At 43.7% G+C, this 22,620-nt stretch overlaps 1 protein-coding gene across 1 annotated transcript in view; it reads right to left on the bottom strand.

Moving 5' to 3' along the window:
* Positions 1 to 15,187, bottom strand: part of LOC143768270 (uncharacterized) — a 459,939-nt gene extending 444,752 nt beyond the window's left edge. Inside the window, exons 1-7 of the mRNA XM_077256964.1 lie at positions 15,097 to 15,187; positions 14,348 to 14,391; positions 13,382 to 13,438; positions 4,665 to 4,814; positions 4,356 to 4,535; positions 4,150 to 4,273; positions 3,969 to 4,066 (exon numbers count right to left, since the gene is read on the bottom strand). Coding sequence (XP_077113079.1) covers positions 3,969 to 4,066; positions 4,150 to 4,273; positions 4,356 to 4,535; positions 4,665 to 4,814; positions 13,382 to 13,438; positions 14,348 to 14,391; positions 15,097 to 15,187 — 744 coding nt within the window. The remainder of the gene's footprint in view (positions 1 to 3,968; positions 4,067 to 4,149; positions 4,274 to 4,355; positions 4,536 to 4,664; positions 4,815 to 13,381; positions 13,439 to 14,347; positions 14,392 to 15,096) is intronic.
* Between the last annotated feature and the right edge of the window lie 7,433 nt (positions 15,188 to 22,620).

Below are 22,620 nucleotides of genomic sequence, written 5' to 3'. Positions count from 1 at the left end.
TATGGGCTCCCCAACCGAACGGACTGGCATCTGTTGTAACTACGTTGTCCGGAGTGATGGTCCAGAGAACTCCTTTTGATAAATGTGCAAGATGAAGCCACCATCTCAGATCGTGAAGAGTGGCAGGTGATAGACTGAACTTTCTGCTCAGAGCACCGTGAAGATCTTTTCCTGCTTGAAGAACTTCGTATTGAAGCATTCGGGTATGAGCCTGAGCCCATCTTACCGCCGAAATACACGCAGTCAAAGATCCTAGTAGAGACATTGCGTCTCTTAAACTTAAGTTTGGAGCTTTCCTTACGGCCGTGATCCTTTGAATGATCTTCTGCTTCTCTTCTGGTAGGAAGGATGACTGATCTTCGGAGTCTAGAAGAACTCCCAGGAACAATTGACGTCTTGTGGGTTCCAGTTTTGACTTTTCCCAGTTGATTATCCATCCGAGTTCCTGTAGGGATGATATTATGGCATTTACCCTAGACGTACACTGAGCAATTGAATTTCCAACTATTAAAAAATCGTCTAGATAGGGCACTACAAGGGTTTCTTTTTCCCTGATATGGGCCATTACTTCCGACACAACTTTTGTAAAAACTCTAGGTGCCATGGACAGGCCAAAGGGCATTGCTAAAAATTGGAAATGTTTAATCTGATGGTTTACCCATACTGCCATCCTGAGGAATTGCTGGTGATTTCTGTGAACTGGAAGATGGTAGTATGCATCTTTTAGATCCAAGACCGACATATAGCACCTAGGAAACAAAAGCTTAGCTGTTGATTTAATGGATTCCATCTTAAAAGCGTGGTACTGAAGATATTTATTCAATTTACGTAAATTTATGATAGTCCTAAAGGACCCATCAGGTTTAGAGATTAAGAATAGCGGGGAATAAAACCCCGTCTTCTCCTGATGTTCTGGTACTTCTTCAATAACTCGCTTTGTAAGCAATTGTTGAATCTCTAATTCTAAGGCCTGTTGTTGGGCCGGAGTGTCCAGTGATGTCATAACAAAATGATTTGGGGGAGTTCTCAAAAATTCTAATTTTAATCCTGACTCAACTACCCCCATTATCCAGGCACTAGAAGTTATCCTTTTCCATTCCGCTGAGAAGAACCTTAGTCTTCCCCCTACTGGTAGATCTGTTTTATTTGTAATTACGTCTACATCTTGAGAAAGATGAAGGGTTTTTATAGTATCCACCTTTCTTCTTTTGATCCGACGTCTCCCAGTCACGATTGTATCCCTGCTGGTCTGACTGGAATTTTCTGAAGGGCATGCGTCTCCGGAAGGCATTCCTAAAAGTGGGATTAAAAGTTTTAGGAAATCCCTTCTTTCTGTCTTCTGCCTTTGCAAGGATGTCATCCAGCACCGGGCCGAATAGGTACTCACCCCTACACGGAATGGAGCACAATTTGGCTTTTGCCTGAGCATCCCCCTTCCAGGTCTTTAGCCAAAGTGCCCGTCGGGCTGCGTTTGAGAGACCCGCCGATCTTGCAGCCAATTTCAGGGAATCAATCGAGGCATCCGCCAGATAAGCCGCTCCTTCTCTGACCTGAGACAGGGAGTTTAACAATTTATCCCTAGGTACTTTAGCTTTAAGTTGTTCTTCCAGCTGAGTTACCCAGACCATAACTGATCTTGCCATACAGGTGCCTGCGATTGCGGGCTTAAAGGCTCCAGACGATGCTTCCCACACCTTCTTAAGGAGCATGTCAGCCTTTCTGTCTGAAGGATCTTTAAGGAGTCCTACATCCTCTAATGGTAGCGAGGCTGTTTTCGAGGTAGAGGCTACTGCCGCGTCTACTTTCGGGATTTTCATCCACTGGGATAAGGTGTCATCCTCAAAGGGGTACCTTCTTTTTGCGGCCGAAGGTAAGAACCCTTTATCCAGCTTGTCCCACTCCCGTGTGACCAGATCTTTAATGGTATCTACCACCGGGAAAGCTTTGCGACTTTTCTGGCTCAGCCCTGCGAACATGATCTCCTGGGTTGTTTTCGGTTCTTTACTCTCTGCCACACCCATAGTTGCACGGACTGCCTTAATTAAAGCCTCCATATTGTCGGTGGAAAAGCAAGGCCTTCCTTCCTCATCTGAGGAGGATGGTGATGAACTCTCCGAGCACTCACCCTCTTGCAACGAAGGGCTGGAATCGGATACCATTTCCATACTACTCTTCTCATGCCGTCTAGTTTTAAGGGACGATTTTATTTCTTCCCTTATTACTTCTCTCAAATCCGATACACGGAGGGGGGCCTCTTCCTCTAACGTACGGCATATACACAACTGACATAATTTCTTTAAATAGGTGTCAGGTAGTGGCTCCGTGCATAACGCACACTGCTTATGCTTAGACTTTGAGACCTTCTTCCCCTATAACAAAGCATAGTATAGAAGACAGTTGTATCAGCCAATGGCTCAGATATCAAACTCACCACTGCTGATGAAATTAGAGTACCGGTTTCTGAGGGGGTGAGGTGTGACGTGACGTCGGGTTGCCAGGATCCTGCTGCCCGCGTGCCACATCTCCACTACGAGATCTGCTGCTGCTCCTCTGTTCTCCTAACTGTCGGTGTTCGGCATCTCCTGTGGAAGACATGTTGCCGCACACCACTCACCAAGCGCTGCCATCTTTTCAAAGGTCCCGCGCTCCTCCTCCCGGTCTCCTCCGGAAGTCATTAGATCACTTCCGGGTCATAAGCGCCGACCTGCTCCTGCAGCGTCGCGCGCGCGTGGACGACCCGGGCGGCGTGCCTTCCCCCGGGAACGCCACCCTCGACCGGTCATGCCGCTCCTTGCCAGACGAGGGGGGAAGCTGAACACAGGACTTCCCCCGACGCTGCTTCTGGGCCCCCGACTCTGCCGTTCTCACCTGGACACTGCACAGAGGCTTGGCAGACCCAGGTAAGTGAACGAAAACCTGTAGGCTCCCGCCGTCCGGACAGGAACCCAAACTGGAGGGCGAGGGGGACCGCCCCTTTTTGACCTGTAGGTTCCTGTCCGGAAGGTGGGCGGATCCCCTCTCTCTCGTTGTGGGTGCTGTCGTGGCGATAGGAAAATACGGACCGTATTTTCATAAGCTGAGTGTGGCGCCGGCCTTATAGTGCAGAGGAGGCTTATGCACTTTTATGTTATGACAGCGAAGATAGCGCAGTGCCGGATGGGGATGAGGATTTCGAGTGCTTTAGGAGCAGCGACAGTGATAGCTCAGAAATGAGCAGTGATCCTGGTCCATCCTCACACACAAGGACCAGTACAAAAAGAAGGACAAATAGCACTTCTGGAGAAGTGTCTGCAACTCAGGGAACAATGCCCAGTATTAGCGCTGTCCCTAGTGCTCGTGAGTTGGCGCACACCAATGTCCAAAGGGCTTTGCCTCTTGATGTAGCATTTCCCAGATGGGAGGCTTCAGATTCGGCTAATCCATTCATCCCTAATTTTATTGCCATTCCTGGTATAAATGTGGAGGTGGAAAATTTTGGACCAATCAATTTTTTTTAATTTTTTTGACACATAGCTTGCTAGAGCATATTGTCCTACAAACAAATTCATGTGTGTCCCAACTCATCAGCCAGAATTCATGGTAATCATGGTAATACGGCCGGACTATACCACCTATAAAGCAATGACAGCCAGTGACTGAGAAGAATCTGTGACCTCTCTGCATTTAGTGGTCACTACTCACCTGGGTAGTCATATGTGGGAATCTCCTCTTTACACCACTCATCCCACCTCACATATGTCTCTGTAGTATTACTATGGGTCAGATTTTCACCCTGAAACAAATATTGTAAAAGTCACCGACAGATGGAGAAGTCGAATCTATGATCAGCTCTAATCCTGCCATCTCCACCGTTCTCATTCCACAAGTATAAAACATAATACTGGTGGGTAAAACAAGACTGAGCACAAGACCTTCACCGGCGTCTACACATCATAGGGGAGATCTCCTGACACCTTCTCTCCATCTACCTGATGATCCTGAGGAGCATTGGGATCTTCTTGCTTGCAGTCCTGTGGAAGAAGAGGACGGGGACATCTCTCTGGTGTTGTCCTCTTACTGGATAGATCTGGAGGAAACACATACAGGGAGTGAATTCATTCTTTACATACAGATAATTATAGGCCGTGTGTATTTAGTCCTGTCTATTACCTGGAGATGTGAGGGGCTGGGGAACCTCCATTATGACGTTCTTGTACAGATCTCTGTGTCCTTCTAAATACTCCCACTCCTCCATGGAGAAATAGACAGCGACACCCTGACACCTTATAGGAACCTGACACATACAATGATACCGTCATTCCCCGATCCCTTCATAGTGTTACTGTATGATGTCCCAGCATTCCCTGCAGTGTCACCTCTCCAGTCAGCAGCTCAATCATCTTGTAGATGAGTTCTAGGATCTTCTGGTCATTGATGTCCTCATGGATCAGGGGGTGAGGTGCAGGCCTCGTGATTGGGCTCAGGGGTTTTCCCCATCCCTCAGACACAGGGTCCTGACAGCGATCACTAGAGGTCTTCTTCACCACTGTGTAATCCTGGTAATGGAGAGACACATTAATAAATCTCACTACAGACATTTCCAGAGTCCTCACCTCTCCAGTTCTGTCCATCTGTTATTACCATAGATAAGAATGATGTAATGTGATGTCATCAGAATCTCTCACCTCTCCAGTAAGCCGGAAGAGGATCTCTAGGGTGAGGTGTAATATCCTCTCCGCCATCTTGTCTCTGTCCATATCCATCTGTGATGGGAAAATCAGGAAAATTCTCTTTTGTAGAAGATCTTCACTGAGAGGATCCGATATTGTAGAGACCTGAATGAGAAGATGAGCCGATGTAACATCATAAGAATCCTGTGTAATAATACAATTACTGGAGATAGTAAGGGAAACATATGAGATTTATTATTTTACAGTATTTAGTTTCCTTCTTTACATCTACTAATAAAACCTATATATTTAGGCCACAGACAACAAGCAGTTTCTTCCTCGGAGTCGGCAGCTGAATACGTTTCTCATAGACTCATCTTCCATAACGCTAATTCTCGTCTCATTTACCGACCCTGGAATCGGCATTAGTAATACTGCAGGAGATATTCATTACACGCGACATGAGAAATAACTACTTCATGATGAGGACGACATCTTCATCTTCTACTACGGCTCTAGAGACATATTTGGCCAGAGTCGGTCACTGACTCCATCACCGCCGGCCGTCTATATGAAGGTTTCCCGTCTTCCCCGCACTGTAATCTTCTATAACGTTAGATCTCAGCTCTGATTCACACACAGGAGTTTGAGGCTTTTAGAAAAGATTTTTTGTTTCCACAATCAACACGGACAGAAATGATCTGATCCCAAAGTCTCCATGTACAGAGATTTATGGGGTTTATTTCTGGCCTTAGGCTTTCCTATATTGCGAGAAAAACACCAGAGAAAAACAGATGTAAAATGTTTCTAAAGAAAATTGGTTCCAACGATTCTTGTAGAAAGAAAAAAACATGGAAAAAGCAGGAGACACATTTTATAATTTTTAACTTGTTAAACATTTATTAAAAAGAAATTAATCTTTTTGTGCACAGAACATAGATGTGCACCACAGGGACGGCACAGATGAGGCTTCAATAAAAACCCTGGCACTTTATCCACTTGCTGCTGTGAAAAGCAAAAATGGCATCTAAGAAGGTGACAGAGTTTGGCTGAACTCCCCCCGCCCCCAAGTACTCGATAGTATGGGGCGGCCTAGTTATTACGGTACTTACATGCCTAATAATGGTGTCTGGGCTGCAATGTATGAAGGTCTATTAGGCCGGGCAAGAGGCAGCTTCCAATAAGTTACATTTTAACGTCCCCATACACATTAGACTAAAGTTCCATGAAATCACTGATTTCGGGGGTTTGGGCGACTATATAATGTATTTGGGGGCCTCCCGACAGATGGTGTCAGGGCAGAGAAGGATCTGACATCCTGAATTTCAGAGGATAATCCGTTTGTTCTTCCTGTAGATAATCCTCCACTTGACCCTGGCTTCACTGATTGTTTGCGGCCGGCCGAGCGTGACCAATCAGCGACAGGCGCAGTCCGGCCGCGAATTGGCGCGGAATTTGAACCACGCTTCGCTAATTGATCGCGCCCGGCCGGCCGACTCCTGTGCATAAATTGCATTATTCTGAAAACTTCATAAATAAACCACATACATATTCTAGAATACCCGATGCGTTAGAATCGGGCCACCATCTAGTCTTCAATAAATGCACACGTTTATGTTGATATTTTGGACACTTTTCTTATCCCATCAATTGACAGGATGTTTGGGGATGATGAAATCATTTTTCAAGATGATAATGCATCCTGCCATAGAGCAAAAACTGTGAAAACATTCCTTGAAAAAAGACACAAAAGGTCAATGTCATGGCCTGCAAATAGTCCGGATCTCAATCCAATTGAAAATCTTTGGTGGAAGTTGAAGAAAATGGTCCATGACAAGGCTCCAACCTGCAAAGCTGATCTGGCAACAGCAATCAGAGAAAGTTGGAGCCAGATTGATGAAAAGTCCTGTGTGACACTCATTAAGCCCATTCCTCAGAGACTGCAAGCTGGAATAAAAGCCAGAGGTGGTGCAACAAAATACTAGTGATGTGTTGGAGGGTTTTTTTATTTGCTTTTCATGATTCCATAATTTTTTCCCCAGAATTGAGTGACTCCATAATTTTTCCCCTATGCTTGGTTAAAAAAGTAACCATTACTGACTACAACATTTTTGTTCTTGATTTCTTTTAGTGTTTCTTAAAGCCAGAAAGTTGCCATTTGAAATGACGTTAGTTTTGTGCCATGTCTGTGATCTGCTTTATTTTCTACAAAATCAAACAACTGAATGAACTTCCTCCAAGGCCGGTGATTCCATAATTTTTGCCAGGGGTTGTATATAAAGCTGAATGTGTGTGTGTGTGTGTTTGGATGTTGCTGCCTTCCTTGCCTCCTCATCATGGTTACCATATCCCTGTGAGATGCCGAGGTACTTGTAGTACGTCTGTACATCTGCTATCTGCCCTGCTGGTAATTCCACTCAATTAGTCTTGACTACCTTGCCTCTCTTTATTACCAACCAGCCGCACTTCTGCAGTCTGAAGAACGTCCCGATGTCTTCACTGTAGATCCTTGTCAGGTGGATCAGTGAATTGATGTCTCATTCATTTCTTGCATACAGCTTGATCCATATAGAGGAGGTGGCTGATGGAGCTTCCACTCTTGAACTTGTATCCATAGCCAGACTCTGTAATTATCTGACTGAGGGGGTTCAAGCCTATGCAGAACAGCAATAGGAACAGTGCACCACCTTGGTATAAGCTATATTTGATAGTCACTTGTGCTAGTTGTCTTGAGTTGACTTCCAATGTTGTTCTCCATAGCCCCATTGAGTTTCTGAGGAAGGTTCTTAATTTCCTGTTGACATTGTACAGAGCCAAGCATTCACAGATCCATGTGTGTGTCATAGGCTTTCCTGTAGTCAATCCAGGCTGTGCTGAGATTGGTCTGTCTGGATCTTGAGTGACTGCTCTATCTACTAGGAGCTGGTGCTTAGAGCCTCTGGTGTCAGTCCCAATGCCTTTCTGAGCTGGATTCATGTACTGGTTCATATGGTTCTGTAGCTTGGTGGCTATGATGCCTGACAGAAGCTTCCATGTTGTTGTAAGGCAGGTTATTGGGCGGTAGTTAGATGGAACTGTTCCTTTGTGAGAATCCTTCATGTTCAGCACTGTTCTTCCTTGTGTTAGCCAAGCTGGGTGGTGGCCTGCTTCCAGCAGTTGGTTCATCTGCATTGCTGTTGTGAAATTGGATTTTGGGCTCCCCCGGTGGCCACTGGTGGAATTGAACTGGTGTGCATCATCCTCTCTGTTCACCTGTTTCCATCAGGATGTGGGAGTCGCTATTTAGCCTTGCTCCTCTGTCACTTCCATGCCGGTCAACATTGTAATCAGAAGCCTTTCTGTGCATGTTCCTGCTGCTAGACAACTCCCAGCTAAGTTGGACTTTAGTCCTTGTTTGTTTTTGCATTTTGTTCCAGTTCACAGCTGTAGTTTCGTTTCTGTGTCTGGAAAGCTCTTGTGATCTGAAATTGCCACTCTGATGTTATGAGTTAATACTAGAGTCTTAAAGTAATTTCAGGATGGTGTTTTGATAGTGTTTTTAGCTGACCATGAAAGTGCCCTTGCTGTCTTCCTGCTATCTAGTAAGCGGACCTCAATTTTGCTAAACCTATTTTCATACTACGTTTGTCATTTCATCTAAAATCACCGCCAATATTTGTGGGGGCCTCTGTCTGCCTTTCGGGGAAATTTCTCTAGAGGTGAGCCAGGACTATATTTTCCTCTGCCAGGATTAGTTAGTCCTCCGGCCGGCGCTGGGCGTCTAGGGATATAACGCAGGCTACGCTACCCGGCTACTGTTAGTTGTGCGGCAGGTTTAGTTCATGGTCAGTTTAGTTTCCATCCTTCCAAGAGCTAGTTCTTATGTTTGCTGGGCTATGTTCTCTTGCCATTGAGAACCATAACACATTGCCATGCATTCATGTACCGCTGTGAATTTATTTAACCAGTAGGTAAGGATCATGTCTCTGCTGTCCAGCTCTTCATGTCCTTGACCCGTTCTTGGATGTCTGCTACTGTAATGGTGACTGCTTCCTGCTCTATGTGGTTGCTGTGTTTCATTCTCAGATATTGCAGCCACATTGCACTGGTGTTGTGTTTTTTTTACACTTTGGATGGTTCTTTGGAGAACAGGGCATTTATCTTCTTGGCCTCAGCTTCTCCAATGTATCTCCCTAGTCTTGCAGCAAGTTTTGTGAGCCTTTGTTTAGCAGTCTCTTCAGTTGGGGTCAGGCTTTGTACTTGTCCAGCTTGGTCTTATTCTTAGTCTTTACACACTACTGTATTTCTGATAGTTGGCTGACTTCCCTTCGTGACACCTTGATCTTTGTCTACAGTCTTCTTTTCCAACGGGAGCACGTACTTCTGTTGTTTTTGCTGGTTGTATAGCCAAGCATTTCCATGATTGCTGAGGCAGTAGCATAGATCAGGTTATTAGTTTGAGTTATGGTGGTGGTAGGTATTGATGCAAGAGCTGCTCTATTGGCATCCTCTAGCATACTGTCTGGTGGTCTTTATTTGCTGGGCCTTGGCAGTCGATCTCTGGTATTGATGGTATTTAGTTTATCTAAGATCTTCTGATTCAGACCAGCTGCAGTGCTCTCTAGCTGCAGGGTTGGATCAGAATCTTCAGGGAGTTGCACATGTTGTTCTTCCAGGTCTTCATGTGAGGTGGATCTGCAGTGCAGTTGATCCATCTCAAGTTGTGATAATAGCTTTCTCTTTATGATAATGAAACGTTGGGTGACTAGTCATTTTTCAGTTAGTGGACATGCAGGTCTTGTATCCATCCAGAGTTTCATATATCCTCTCCCATTTCATCTGCTGTTACTGTATCATTTCATCAGATCCAGGTTCTCTTGCCTTGTCCATGTATGGTTTGGTCCAGTAGCCCATTTATCATCAGATTGTCCTGGTTCCTCAACATCGGACGCGGACCTTGTTAATCCAGGCAACGTCCGAGCCGGCATGACTCTCTTTGCTCTTGACACTCTCATTTATTGAGGTAGGAACCATAGTGTTATGGACCCCCACAGATGCCGACCCTCTTCTTATCAACAGGGGGCGCAGCCTAAGGCAAAAGACTCAAGTTGCATCATGATAGGTGCTCCCCTGGGTGGATAGTATCATATTGTGCATGTAGGGGGCAGTACTGTGGGAACATTAAAAAGTGGGGGGATGGCAGTACTGTGGAAACATTATACTGTGTGTGAGGGGGATGCCAGTCCTGTGGAAACATTATCCTGTGTCTGTGGGAAGCCACTATTGTGGGAACAAAATACTGTGTGTGGTGGGATGGAGGTACTGTGAGATTATACTTTTTGTGGTGGGATGGAGGTACTGTAGGAACTGTAGGAACATTATACTGTGTGTGGGGGTATGGCAGTACTATGAGAAGATTATACTGTGTGTGGGGTTATGGCGGTACTATGAGAAGATTATACTGTGTGTGGGGTTATGGCGGTACTATAGGAACATTATACTGTGTGGGGGGGTATGGCGGTACTATGAGAAGATTATACTGTGTGTGGGGGTATGGCGGTACTGTAGGAACATTATACTGTGTGTGGGGGTATGGAGGTATTATGACAACATTATACGGTGTGTGGGGGTATGGCGGTATTATGAGAACATTATACTGTGTGTGGGGGTATGGTGGTATTATGAGAACATTATACTGTGTGTGTGTGGGGGTATGGCGGTACTATGAGAACATTATACTGTGTGTGGGGGTATGGTGGTATTATGAGAACATAAGACCTGGGCGGGATCTGGGGGAGGAGGCGGCTTTGTCGCCGCGCCCATCGGGCCAGACCGGCATGATTGACGGGCGAGGACGGCGACTTTGGTGGGTGGTTTTGGCGGCTTGGGTGGGGAATCAGGGTGGAGGAGAGACACTTTTGTGAAGCGCGGCTCATGCCCTGTGTAGCGGTGTTTTTGTCTCCGAGTGAAAAATCGGGGTGACAGGTTCCCTTTAAGCATAAATCAGATTTTGTTATGCACCAGAGAACCCACACATGGGAGAAGCCTTTTTCATGTTCAGAATGTGGGAAATGTTTTAAACAGATATCAGATTTTGTTAGTCACAAAAGAATTCACAGACGGGAGACGCCTCTTTCATGTGATTAATGTGGAAAATATTTTACACAGAAATTAACTCTTAATAAACATCAGAGCAGTCACACAGGGGAGAAGCCTTTTCCATGTTCAGAATGTTGGAAATGTTTTAACCAATAATTGCATTTTCTTAAAGTTGTTGTCCACTATTAAGGCAGTCTCTTGTCATTCCTCATGTTTGGCTTTGTTAACCCCTTTCCCACCTTGGACGTATCCATATATCCCTGTAACCTGGGTCATATTGACATCCCGACGATTTTGCTCTCGCATGACCTGTGCAAACGCGATCACCGCTGGGATTCGCCTGATTCTGACTGCTGACACCCGACACTCAGTGCCAGGAGTGGTCCCACACTGCTCCTGCGGTATTTTAACCCCCTAAGTGATGTGATCGAGCTCACAACAGACCGCCTCTTTGCCTTTGGATCGGAGACCCTGCAACATCTTTGTGGGGTCCTGATCGTTGCCATTGTAACCCAATGTCGTGATGATGACCTGAGCTAGCAAAGTTGCTGTATCATAATCGGCAACTTTGTGTGTCAGAGCAGCGGTGACAGTTTGCATAGCATAGGGATGCTGCTGTATCCCCATGCTATACAAGTGATCAGCCTGGAAAAAATGAAAGTCCCATAGTGGGACAAAGTAAAAAAAAAGTTAAAGAAAGTAAATAAAAAGTTTATAAAAAATGTAAAAATTTAAAAAAGATCAAAAATAAAAAGTAAAAATATATTGTACCCATAAATATTTGAATAACAAAATATAAGCAATAAAAGTACACATTTGGTATCGTCGCACCCAGAACAAACACCTATGAAACTGTCCCACTATTTAACCCCTTTAGTGAACACCATAAAAATTAAATAAAAAACAAGACAAAAAAACAATGCTTTGTCATCATACCGTTGAACAAAAAGTGGAATAAAAAGCGATCAAAAAAATAAATATAAATAAACATGGTACTGCTGAAAACGTCATCTTGCCTGCAAAAAAGGAGCCATCATACAGATCTATCAGTGGAAAAATAAAAAGGTTATAGCTCTAAAAATAAAGGAATGCAAAAATAATATTTTGTTCAACAGGAAAGATATATATCTTGGTACCGTGTTAGCCAGTAGATAGAATAATATTTAGAATTGAGAGTCCTCAGTGGTTGATACCTTTTAATGGCTAACTGAAAAGATGGTAACAAATTGCAAGCTTTTTTCTATAAATTGTTTTGTGTGAAAGCGCCAAAACATTAAAAAGATAAAACTGTGATATCACTGTAATCAACCTGTCTTATCAATTTTACCACATGCGGAGCGACATAACAATAAGAATCCTGAATTGCTGATTTTTGTTCATTCTTCCTCCCAAAAATCAGAATAGAAAGCGATCAAAGAGTATCATGTGTCTGATATTGGTACTAATAAAAACGTCAACTCGTCTCGCAAAAAATTTGCCCTCACATGATATGGTGATGCGCAATAAAAAGCATTTTTTAAGTGTGTGACAGCAGCCAAACAAAAAAACAATATAAATCTGGTATCACTGAACCAAAGAGTAAAGTTGCCTAATCACTTATACCGCATGAGGAATGATGTAGAATGTAAGTTCGCAAGGACAGGGTCCTCTCCCCTCTGCACCAGTCTGTCATTGTAAATTTGTTTACTGTAAACGTTATCTGTAACCCCTTTTCTCATGTACAGCACCATGGAATTAATGGCGCTATATAAATAAATAATAATAATAATAATAATTATACTGTGTGTGGGGGTATGGCGGTACTATGAGAACATTATACTGTGTGTGGGGGTATGGCGGTACTATGAGAACATTATACTGTGTGTGGGGGTATGGCGGTACTATGAGAACATTATACTGTGTGTGGGGGTATGGCGGTACTATGAGAACATTATACTGTGTGGGAGTATGGCGGTACTATGAGAACATTATACTGTGTGGGAGTATGGCGGTACTATGAGAACATTATACTCTGTGTGGCGGTAGTGTGAAAATCCCTTTTTTACGAGAGATGCCAGTACTGTAGGAACATTATACTGTGTGAGCGCCATCATATATATTACATAAGGGGTGTAAAAAGGAGAGTCATAAAAAAGCCTCCTCAGGGCTGTGCTGCGTTTGTACAGACTGCTATCTGCCGCCCAGACGGGACCATGTGACACCAATGGGAAGAGGGAGGGTTTCCGGAGGGAAGAGTCTAGAGGGTGCACCTGGTCAGGAGACCTTGATGGCGCAGTTACTGATATTATAAAGGCCAGAGCCCCAAAGGCAGAACAGATTTGGCGCCAACAAAGGAAAGGGGTGCGGGGAAGAATCTGAGGTACCAGCTCATGGTAAAGTGCCCGAGGCAGCTGGGTGTGGGGCAGAACCCTGCTTACAGGGCATAATGGGGGCATTACACTGTGTGGGGCCAAGAAAGGGGCCCTGTACTAGGAGAACACTCCGCTCCCTCACTTCCTGTCCTCCATAGTTGGCTCGTATGTATCTATTACAGGAAACAGAACAACAACGTTATGGTTCTTATAAAGGGGCAACAACAACCCCAAAAGAGTCTCCTCCGTGCAGAAGGGGTTAATGTCCCCGGCTGCGCTCAGTACTGGGGAATCTCCACATACCTCCACCTGCAGAGCCGCACTCCACAGATATGGCTGCTCTCTCTGTGCGCGCAGGACCTGTGATGAGGTCACAGGGGGAGGAGTCAGGGGTCACGTGATCCGCAGTGAAGACGCTACATGGAGACTTCTCCTCAGTCAGTGACATTCCCGCCATTATTCGCCCTCACTACTGGCACAATCACCTCGCGCCGCCTTTTCTACACAATGTTCTGTGTGGAATGTAACGTGTGATTTCTCTGGAGACAAATAGACCCCACACATGAGGGGATTATCACCGGTTACCGGACGTCTAGTATATGGCGGCATATGATTGTGCTATCGCCTCCACACCAGGAGCTAAAATGCCCAAATCTCGCTTATTTACCCCCTTCCAGTGTCCGGCTAAGGGTCATATACGGCCATGCCCCTCTCCAGTCGCTGTGGGGGTTTGGTAATAGGATGGAGGGCGGCGTCCATGCTTGGACTTCAGAGAGAGTAATAAAATCACAGCTCACCTTCCCTGTCCTTTACCCCTTACCCTTGACCTGTTTAGCCAGTTACCGGGAGATAAATGTTTTTACAGACTTAACGTGAGAGGGACATATAACCTTATACGTATCGCCATGGTGACGGATGGAAGACCGCACACAATACACCTGAGGGGCAGATTGAACATTTGATGCTGCCATTCGGGGTAACCAATGCTTTGGCAGTCTGTGAAAATGTCATTAATTATATTTTTCTCACTGATTGGTAGATTTGTGGTAATTTTCCTGGATGATATATTGAGTTCCTCACGTACTCTGGAGGAGCATGGTGAGCATGTCAGATAGGTTCTCCAGATTTTACATGACAACTATTTATTTGTTAACCTTGAGAAATGGCAATTTGTGGTACAGCAGGTCCAGTTCTCAGAACATTTGGCTTCTGCATTGAGGTTTCAGATGGACCCCGTTAAGGTCCAAGCAGTTCTTGATGGCTTCTAACCAAGTAACCTGAAAGTGTTACAGAGATTTCTTGTAGTCGAGATACTGAGGAACAAATAAGCGAAAAATAGGGTCTTATCTGATAACAAGATCTAATGAGAATAGAGGAGTATTACACTCACCTGATAGAGCGGCACCTCAGCAACATGTTCAATGCATAAATCAGCTGCTGCCGGACACGGGGCCAAAGACCGAGCAGAATAGCTGATCCGGGTACAATGTGTCTGTACCTGCACTGCTGATGAAGATTATCAGATATGGAGATTTCCTTAAAATCGTTTATTCAAATAGGTTTTCAAAGTCAACGCGTTTTACAGTCACGCAGGACCTCTTCCTCAGGAGAAAACCTGATAGCGGATGAACATGTCAAGCTTGGAACAGTTTATATGGAGTCTTTTTGAAAAAAAAAAAGCCAAACAAAGCACGATATGTCAAAGTTCATGAGAAAGTCCATCAAACAAAGATAATGGGGAGATGGAGAAATCAGGGACCACCTTGATATATTCTTATAATTCACATATATATACTTTTTATCTAGCAGGATATGTCCAGACATGTCCAGCTTTGCTAAGTTATTCTGCTCTATATATGTCTGAACACAATCAGGAGGGCACTTCACAACACTATATTCAACTAATCCCACACAAATTCTTGTGGGAAAAACGAAGAGATCGTCGACGGGAAGCGCGTCATTATGGGGGCGGAGCCATGCGCGATGCGCCGCTATTTGCCGGTGTTCTGGATACTTACCTCTCATATAAACAGCATGGTTGCCCCTCACCTCGGCACGCCCCCGGAAGAAGCAGGAGGCGAAACGCGTGTCGGGGTGAGTGGACGCCATCAGCACAAGTTAATACCATCTGTTATAGTCTTAGGGATTTAGTGGTCATTTATTGCTCCTATGTGGTTAATCCTGGATTACCTGTAACTATTGTATTGCATATCAAATCCACTGTGTGTGTTATACTGAGGTTGCCTCATGGTGGGTAAACAGGGATTTGTTACCATCATATATATTGGATATATTAAGCCATTGTGCTAATTACCTTACAACCATTGTGTTGGGGTTCATTTATCCACTGACACTATCCCAGTGCTACTGAGTATGGTTTATTGAATTTCTTCCTTGTCTTTTGGTGTCCCCTATGGTAATTTTGCTTTTTTATTCTGTGAATTTTAAACAATATTAATAAACATTTGGTTTTAATTATGGGATCTTTTCGTTCTTCCCACAAGAATTTGTGTGGGATTAGTTGAATAAAGTGTTGTGAAGTGCCCTCCTGATTGTGTTCAGACATATAACAAATGTTAATTATTGTGCTGTTTGTTATAACAGAGTGTCTACCCAATATGGATTTCAAGGCTAAGGAATTGACTTGGCGATCAAAAGCTGATAGTACTTTTAAGCAGAATACCATTCACGTTTCGCAAGATGCCAATGCAGGATGCAGAGAACTATTGTTTAAATATAAAAATATTCTACATGAAAAAACAAAAATTTGGTGGAATAAAGCCTCACTGGAAAATTATTTGGGTAAGAGGATAATTCCTAGAGGCCTCAGGGTACAGTTGTATCCGACTTTTGATTTGAACAGTGAAGAACTGACAACAAAATGGATGGATATTGCCTCCAATTGTTCTCTGGACTTTATCAAAATAATAATTGAGCACAATACAAATTGTCTCAGAGATATGGATAAAGAATTGGAGTCCATTTATAAATTGTTGGAGACAGGTATGAGTAAGGAATCTCTGGAATCCTGGTTCAAAGAACTAGGGAAAGATGTGGATAAATGGGAGGAGGATGTCAATGGTGGTAAACTGAAAAAACTCATACGGGACAATAAGGACTATGAAACATGTAAAGTCAATAAGTGGCAACAGAGGAGGGTAGAAACTCCATCTCAACAAACAGGAACTGATACATCCGATGCTTCAAGTGTATCTGAAAGTGAGAGCGGGAGGTCCTCCAATGAAACTACCTACAATCGTGATTTTCACCTGAAAAGTGGTAGACACAAATATGCGGACATATTTCACAAGCCCAAGGGACAAAGGAAACCGAGGGACACTATGAAGGTAATAAATCTGTCTAAACATGTTTTGACAAACTCACAGATAGGTTTATTGGAGAAGGGGCTTACTTTTTCTCCCTCCTCTCACCTAGACCCCTTTACTGCGAAAAAAGACTTACATTTGTTTGCTCGTAAGATTATCTTGAGAAAACTACATTTTAAACCGGTTGAGGGTGATCCGACAGTTTCAATTACAATGGAGGACAGAGAGGTGGTGGAAATCTTGGAATCTTTAGAAGCGGAACAAAAGGAGGTTAGTATAATTCCATCTAATATGTTTGTAAAATCCAAGAATTTCCCAGCTCTTAATTTATGCCCGGCAGTGGATGTATTCGCACGTCTAGTCAGTAATGAAATTCGAACTATGGCTCAGTCCCAGAGGTACAAGGACAATTTGTCTAGGGAAGAACGTGCGGCCCTCGATGAACTTAGAAGTTGGGATGACGTTGTGTACAAACCAGCTGATAAGGGGGGTAATTTGGTGGTTTGGCCGGTAGACATGTATGTAAGGCAAGCTCACAAGCTACTTAAAAATGAAACATGCTATAAGTGTGTGGTCTCTAACCCCACCCCCTTATTTCAACAGGAACTGATTGGGATCTTGGAGAAGGCCCATGAGGATGGCTTAATTACAAAAACCTTTTTGGATAGGATTCGGGATTATCAGCCCAAATTAGCAACTTTTTACCTAATCCCTAAGGTACACAAGAATGCCTTGGACCCCCCTGGGCGACCTATTGTGGCCGGAATTGGGGGTCTATGTAAAATTATTGCGGATGTGGTTGATTATTTTCTTAAACCCATCGTTTCTACCCTTCCCTCTTTTGTTAGGGATACCACCGAAGCTCTGCAACGGATTGATCAGTTACAGTTGGAGGAAAATCAAATCTTAGTTACGGCTGGCATCGAAACACAATGTCTTCATCTTTGATAAAAACATCTACCTCCAATTGCAAGGTACGGCTATGGGGGCTTCGTGTGCCCCCTCATATGCCAACTTGTTTTTAGAGGCCTGGGAGAGAGACATCTTTTTGGGGGATGGTATCGCTGAGATGGGACAGGTCCATAGTTGGATGCGATACATTGACGACTAGTGTTGAGCGATACCGTCCGATACTTGAAAGTATCGGTATCGGATAGTTTCGGCAGATACCCGAAAAGTATTGGATATCGCCGATACCGATACCCGATACCAATACAAGTCAATGGGACATCAAGTATCGGACGGTATCCTGATGGTTCCCAGGGTCTGAAGGAGAGGAAACTCTCCTTCAGGCCCTGGGATCCATATTAATGTGTAAAATAAAGAATTAAAATAAAAAATATTGATATACTCACCTGTCCGGAGGCCCCTGCACCTCACCGCTGTTAACCGGCAGCCTTCTTTGCTTAAAATGAGCGCGTTTAGGGCCTTCCGTGATGTCACGGCTTCTGATTGGTCGCGTGCCGCTCATGTGACCGCCACGCGACCAATCACAAGCCGTGACGTCATTCTCAGGTCCTAAATTGCTCATTTTAAGCAAAGAAGGCTGCCGGTTAACAGCGGTGAGGTGCGGGGGCCTCCGGAGAGGTGAGTATATCAATATTTTTTATTTTAATTCTTTATTTTACAAATTAATATGGATCCGATACCGATTCCCGATACCACAAAAGTATCGGATCTCGGTATCGGAATTCCGATACCGCAAGTATCGGCCGATACCCGATACTTGCGGTATCGGAATGCTCAACACTATTGACGACGTGATGTTTGTATGGGAAGGCAATGAGGAGGGTTTGGAGACATTAATGAGGAAACTCAATGATAACAACATTAATGTGAAACTCACCTTTAAATCTGGCAGAAATTTGGAATTCCTTGACATCTGGGTGGAAACTGCCATTGACGGTTCAGTGTATACGGACGTGTTCAGAAAACCGACATCCACCAACTCATACCTCCACGCGGAATCTTCCCATCCTGTGAGCACAATCAGAGGCATCCCAATAGGTCAGTTCCTACGCGTCAAACGGATATGTTCTAATGACGTTTTGTTTGAGAAACAGTGCGAGGAACTGACTAGGAGATTTGAGGACAGAGGGTACAGTCGGCGAATGATTAGGAGGGGTTATAGAAGGACTAAAGCCACCACAAGAAATGAATTATTGTACACCGACAAGGTCAGAGAGAAAAAGGATGATAAGCAGGTCTTTTTCATTTCCACCTATAATGGACAATGGAATAATTTGAGGGATCTAATTAATAGACATTGGAATATTCTGTTAACGGACCCTACCCTATCCTAAAACAATGTGTGGCCCGTCGCTCGGCTAATGTGAAGGATTTGCTGGTGCATAGCCATTATAATGCAAAACGACCCTCCACTCGTAGTAATTTATCCCCTGGTTTCCTCCCATGTGGGTTGTGTAAAGCGTGTTTAAATTTGGATAAGTCTAAACATTTTTTTAATGCCGATGGTACACGAAGATACGACATTCGCAAGCATCTTACTTGTTCGTCTAAAGAAATTATCTATCAGGCAATATGCCCTTGCGGGAAAATATATATTGGCCTGACCACCAGAGAATTCAAACTAAGGGTGAGAGAACACATTTTGGACATCGAAAAGGCGGCAAGTGTCAGGGATGAAACATTGCTAAAGACTTTACCACGACACTTCAGGAGATATCACAATTGCAAATCTCGGGGCTTCAGATTCAAAGCCATTGACCAACTGGATTTAGGAGTCAGAGGGGGTGATACAAGCAAGATGTTGGCACAACTGGAATGTCGCTAGATTTTTCATCTAGGTGCTTTGAGCCCTGTAGGTTTGAATGAGAACATGGGATTCTCTGCATTTCTGTAATTGGCATCTTTTTAGGGGTTGAGGGGTATATAGTATTATAATTGGATTTTTTGGTTTTTTATTGTTATAATGTACATATGTCTATGTTATGCATATTCTAATTTTTATTGTTTTTCTGTGTCTCTTTTAGTATATGAGAGGCTCTAAATATTTTGACATATTTATGAAATCTTTCTTTCCCATGGAGTGTGCGGCTCAGGATATTCAGTGGAGACAAGAGAAGGATTTATGAAGAAAGGAAGACCGTTCACTATTATTTTATATTAAAAAAAAATGAAAAAAAAAAATGTATACTATAAAAAATATTTATGTGTATTTTAAGTTGTATATATATTGTAGTAATTTGTATGGTTTTGTATATGGGTGTTTAAATGAGAGTATTTTATTCATTTAGTTATATTTATACATATTCTATCCCATTATATTATATATAAATTATATTATAAGGGGCATTAATAGGGTGGATTAATTGTTTTTGGTAATAGTTGTATATGTTTTTGGAAATTAGATATTGTATGCTATAATGGCACTGGAGGGTCTAGCACGGGTAATATAATAGTGGGGATGCCCTCAGATACTTACATTTGATAAAAAGTTAATTTTAATTCCCTTTCTATGCTGTTTAGTGGCACACATTAGTACGTGGGTACTGCTATATGCTGGTTTATCTAGTTGTTTTTTAGTTCACTGCACTTCGGTCACTGTTCACTGGATTATATAATAATTTTTGTAGCATTATTATTTTTCGATGCATTGATATATAAAATGGGTAAGAATGTTTGGTGGGGGTTCTTTCCATTCACTCCAATCAATTATTATTCCTTTTCTGCACTTTGATTAGTATTATATCTAATAAACATCGTAAATTTTATTTTTGTTCAATTGCACAGTCACTAGCACTTTTTGGTATATCACTTTTATATTCAGGCTTTTTCGTGTAACTGGGCACTATATTATATAGGTAATTATTCCTTTGGTTTCCCCCTCCTGCGCTGCTCTGCTGTATCATTCCTTCTTCGCTCCACACCAGGCATGTGCGCATGCGCAGTGACTTCAGCCCTCTGCCGCTCCCTGGAACGCTCAAACACTGACACGCATAGCTGGTGCTTGCGTGTCATTGAGCGTCGACGGGAAGTGCGTCATTATGGGGGCGGAGCCACGCGCGATGCGCCGCTATTTGCCGGTGTTCGGGATACTTACCTCTCATATAAATAGCACGGTTGCCCCTCACCTCGGCACGCCCCCGGAAGAAGCAGGAGGCGAAACGCGCGTCGGGGTGAGGGGACGCCATCAGCACAAGGTAATACCATCTATTATAGTCTTAGGGATTTAGTGGTCATTTATTGCTCCTATGTGGTTAATCCTGGATTACCTGTAACTATTGTATTGTATTATTGTATATCAAAACCACTGTGTGTGTTATACTGAGGTTGCCTCATGGTGGGTAAACAGGGATTTGTTACCATCATATATATTGGATATATTAAGCCATTGTGCTAATTACCTTACAACCATTGTGTTGGGGTTCATTTATCCACTGACACTATCCCAGTGCTACTGAGTATGGTTTATTGAATTTCTTCCTTGTCTTTTGGTGTCCCCTATGGTAATTTTGCTTTTTTATTCTGTGAATTTTAAACATTTGGTTTTAATTATGGGATCTCTTCGTTCTTCCCACAAGAATTTGTGTGGGATTAGTTAAGTTATTCTGCTGACAAGGGAGAGGCTAATCAAGATGTACCTTTGGGTCCTTGCAAAACAATATATCTGTCAACAGTGCACTTCTTATGTAAAAATCCCCTGATGAATCAAGAATGATCTCATGTAATAAACAGCTGATTCGCGCACAACATAATGTATACACCTACTCAAAAGAGTATATAACTGATTGCAACCATTAAACTTTATAGCATCTGAAACAGATTACGTCTGTCTCTGTCCCATCATTGCTCGAGCATCCTCATATCTGGCAACCTTCCAATATCCCTGAGGGTCTGACTTGCAGACCACCCTAACAACTTGGCGTCCCTGGGTGGGCTGGCTGAAACTGAAGACCCTCCAATATCTGGAACCCGGCAGCAAACGGACCTGAGGGTCAGAGGGAAGCACAGACAATATCACCGGTGAAGGCAAGCACCTTAGCTTCTTACAATCTCTCTGTGTCTCCATTTGTCTCACAGTCTTCAGACCAGATTCTAGGTATGCTATAGTCAAGTCTTCTTACTTGGCCAGCTCATATTATTTGACAAAGAACCGTAGAATATGCTAAGTGATACTTAAAAGGCATATTGGTTTGGTCAATTTCATGTGCTGAGATCCCTGTTATATGTTCTGTTATATGTCTAACACATGACTGAAGTGTGTGAGTCAACCTTGAGGAGACGTCCTCTTGGAGAGTGATAGAGATATGGTGTAAAAAGCTGATCAAATCGGGATAGGGCCTCTGCAGTTCCCTCTGGTGACTCCTTGGGGCACCCTGGGTCAGGAGTCAGTCTGTCTGTGTCTATCTGTCCTGCCTTGTACGCACAATCTGCTCCCCCCAGCTGGTGCTAGTAGATCGGGAGAGAATATTGATCACATTAATCTGCCTGTTGCTACTTAGTTTTGTTCTCTGGTTAATATATAGGGTTTCTGTGTACGCCATGTTACATCTAAAGGAGGTGCCATTGTCAGACTAGGAGGCCTGAGAGGGATTAGTGAAGTAACGCTGCGGCGGTCACAAGTGGCCAAATCACTAATCATTGTCCCTGGGGGGTCCACGCACCTACAAACTGTACAAGTTTAGGTACCGCAAGGAGTGGAAAGAGTAGAGGGGACTTACGGGTTAGCACACCAGCACTGTGACGTAAGTGTAGGTTACTAAGTTACTACTAGGTAGAGGCCATGAGAGGTGGGCACAAAGTAGAGGCTACACATTAGGAGAACAGTGAGACATTAGCCAGAAAAACCAGAGAACACAGAGGAGAGAGAGAGAGAGAAAAGAGCAGGCAGCAATGGGAAATATAGATAGCAAAGAGCACAGGGAGGGGTGCAGCGCCCATGAGATAGTGAAGAAAAGGAAAGGTAAAGTTGCTGTAAAGGATTCCAGTAAGTTGTTAAAAGGTTTGGGGATGAAGAGTGACACGCTAGATTCTTTCCTTTGGGACTCAGCTCTAGCAGGGAGTATGGGATGGATTAAGGATAAGTTATTAATACAGGCAAGAGCTTGGGCAGATGTAGCAAAGGAGTTAAAAAGAGAAGGAGGTTCGGTTAACGTAGAAACACTGCAAGGGATGAGATTCAGACAGAAAGCAAAAATCCCTCCGCCATATCAACCCCATCTCACGGCTCCTGCCCTGCCAGGTCCGGAAGGA

The sequence above is a fragment of the Ranitomeya variabilis genome, chromosome 4 (genome assembly GCF_051348905.1).
Source record: "Ranitomeya variabilis isolate aRanVar5 chromosome 4, aRanVar5.hap1, whole genome shotgun sequence".
In the NCBI taxonomy this organism is placed as follows: Eukaryota; Metazoa; Chordata; class Amphibia; order Anura; family Dendrobatidae; genus Ranitomeya; species Ranitomeya variabilis.
Note: the sequence above shows the minus strand (reverse complement) of the source record. Positions and strands in the feature narration are given on the sequence as shown.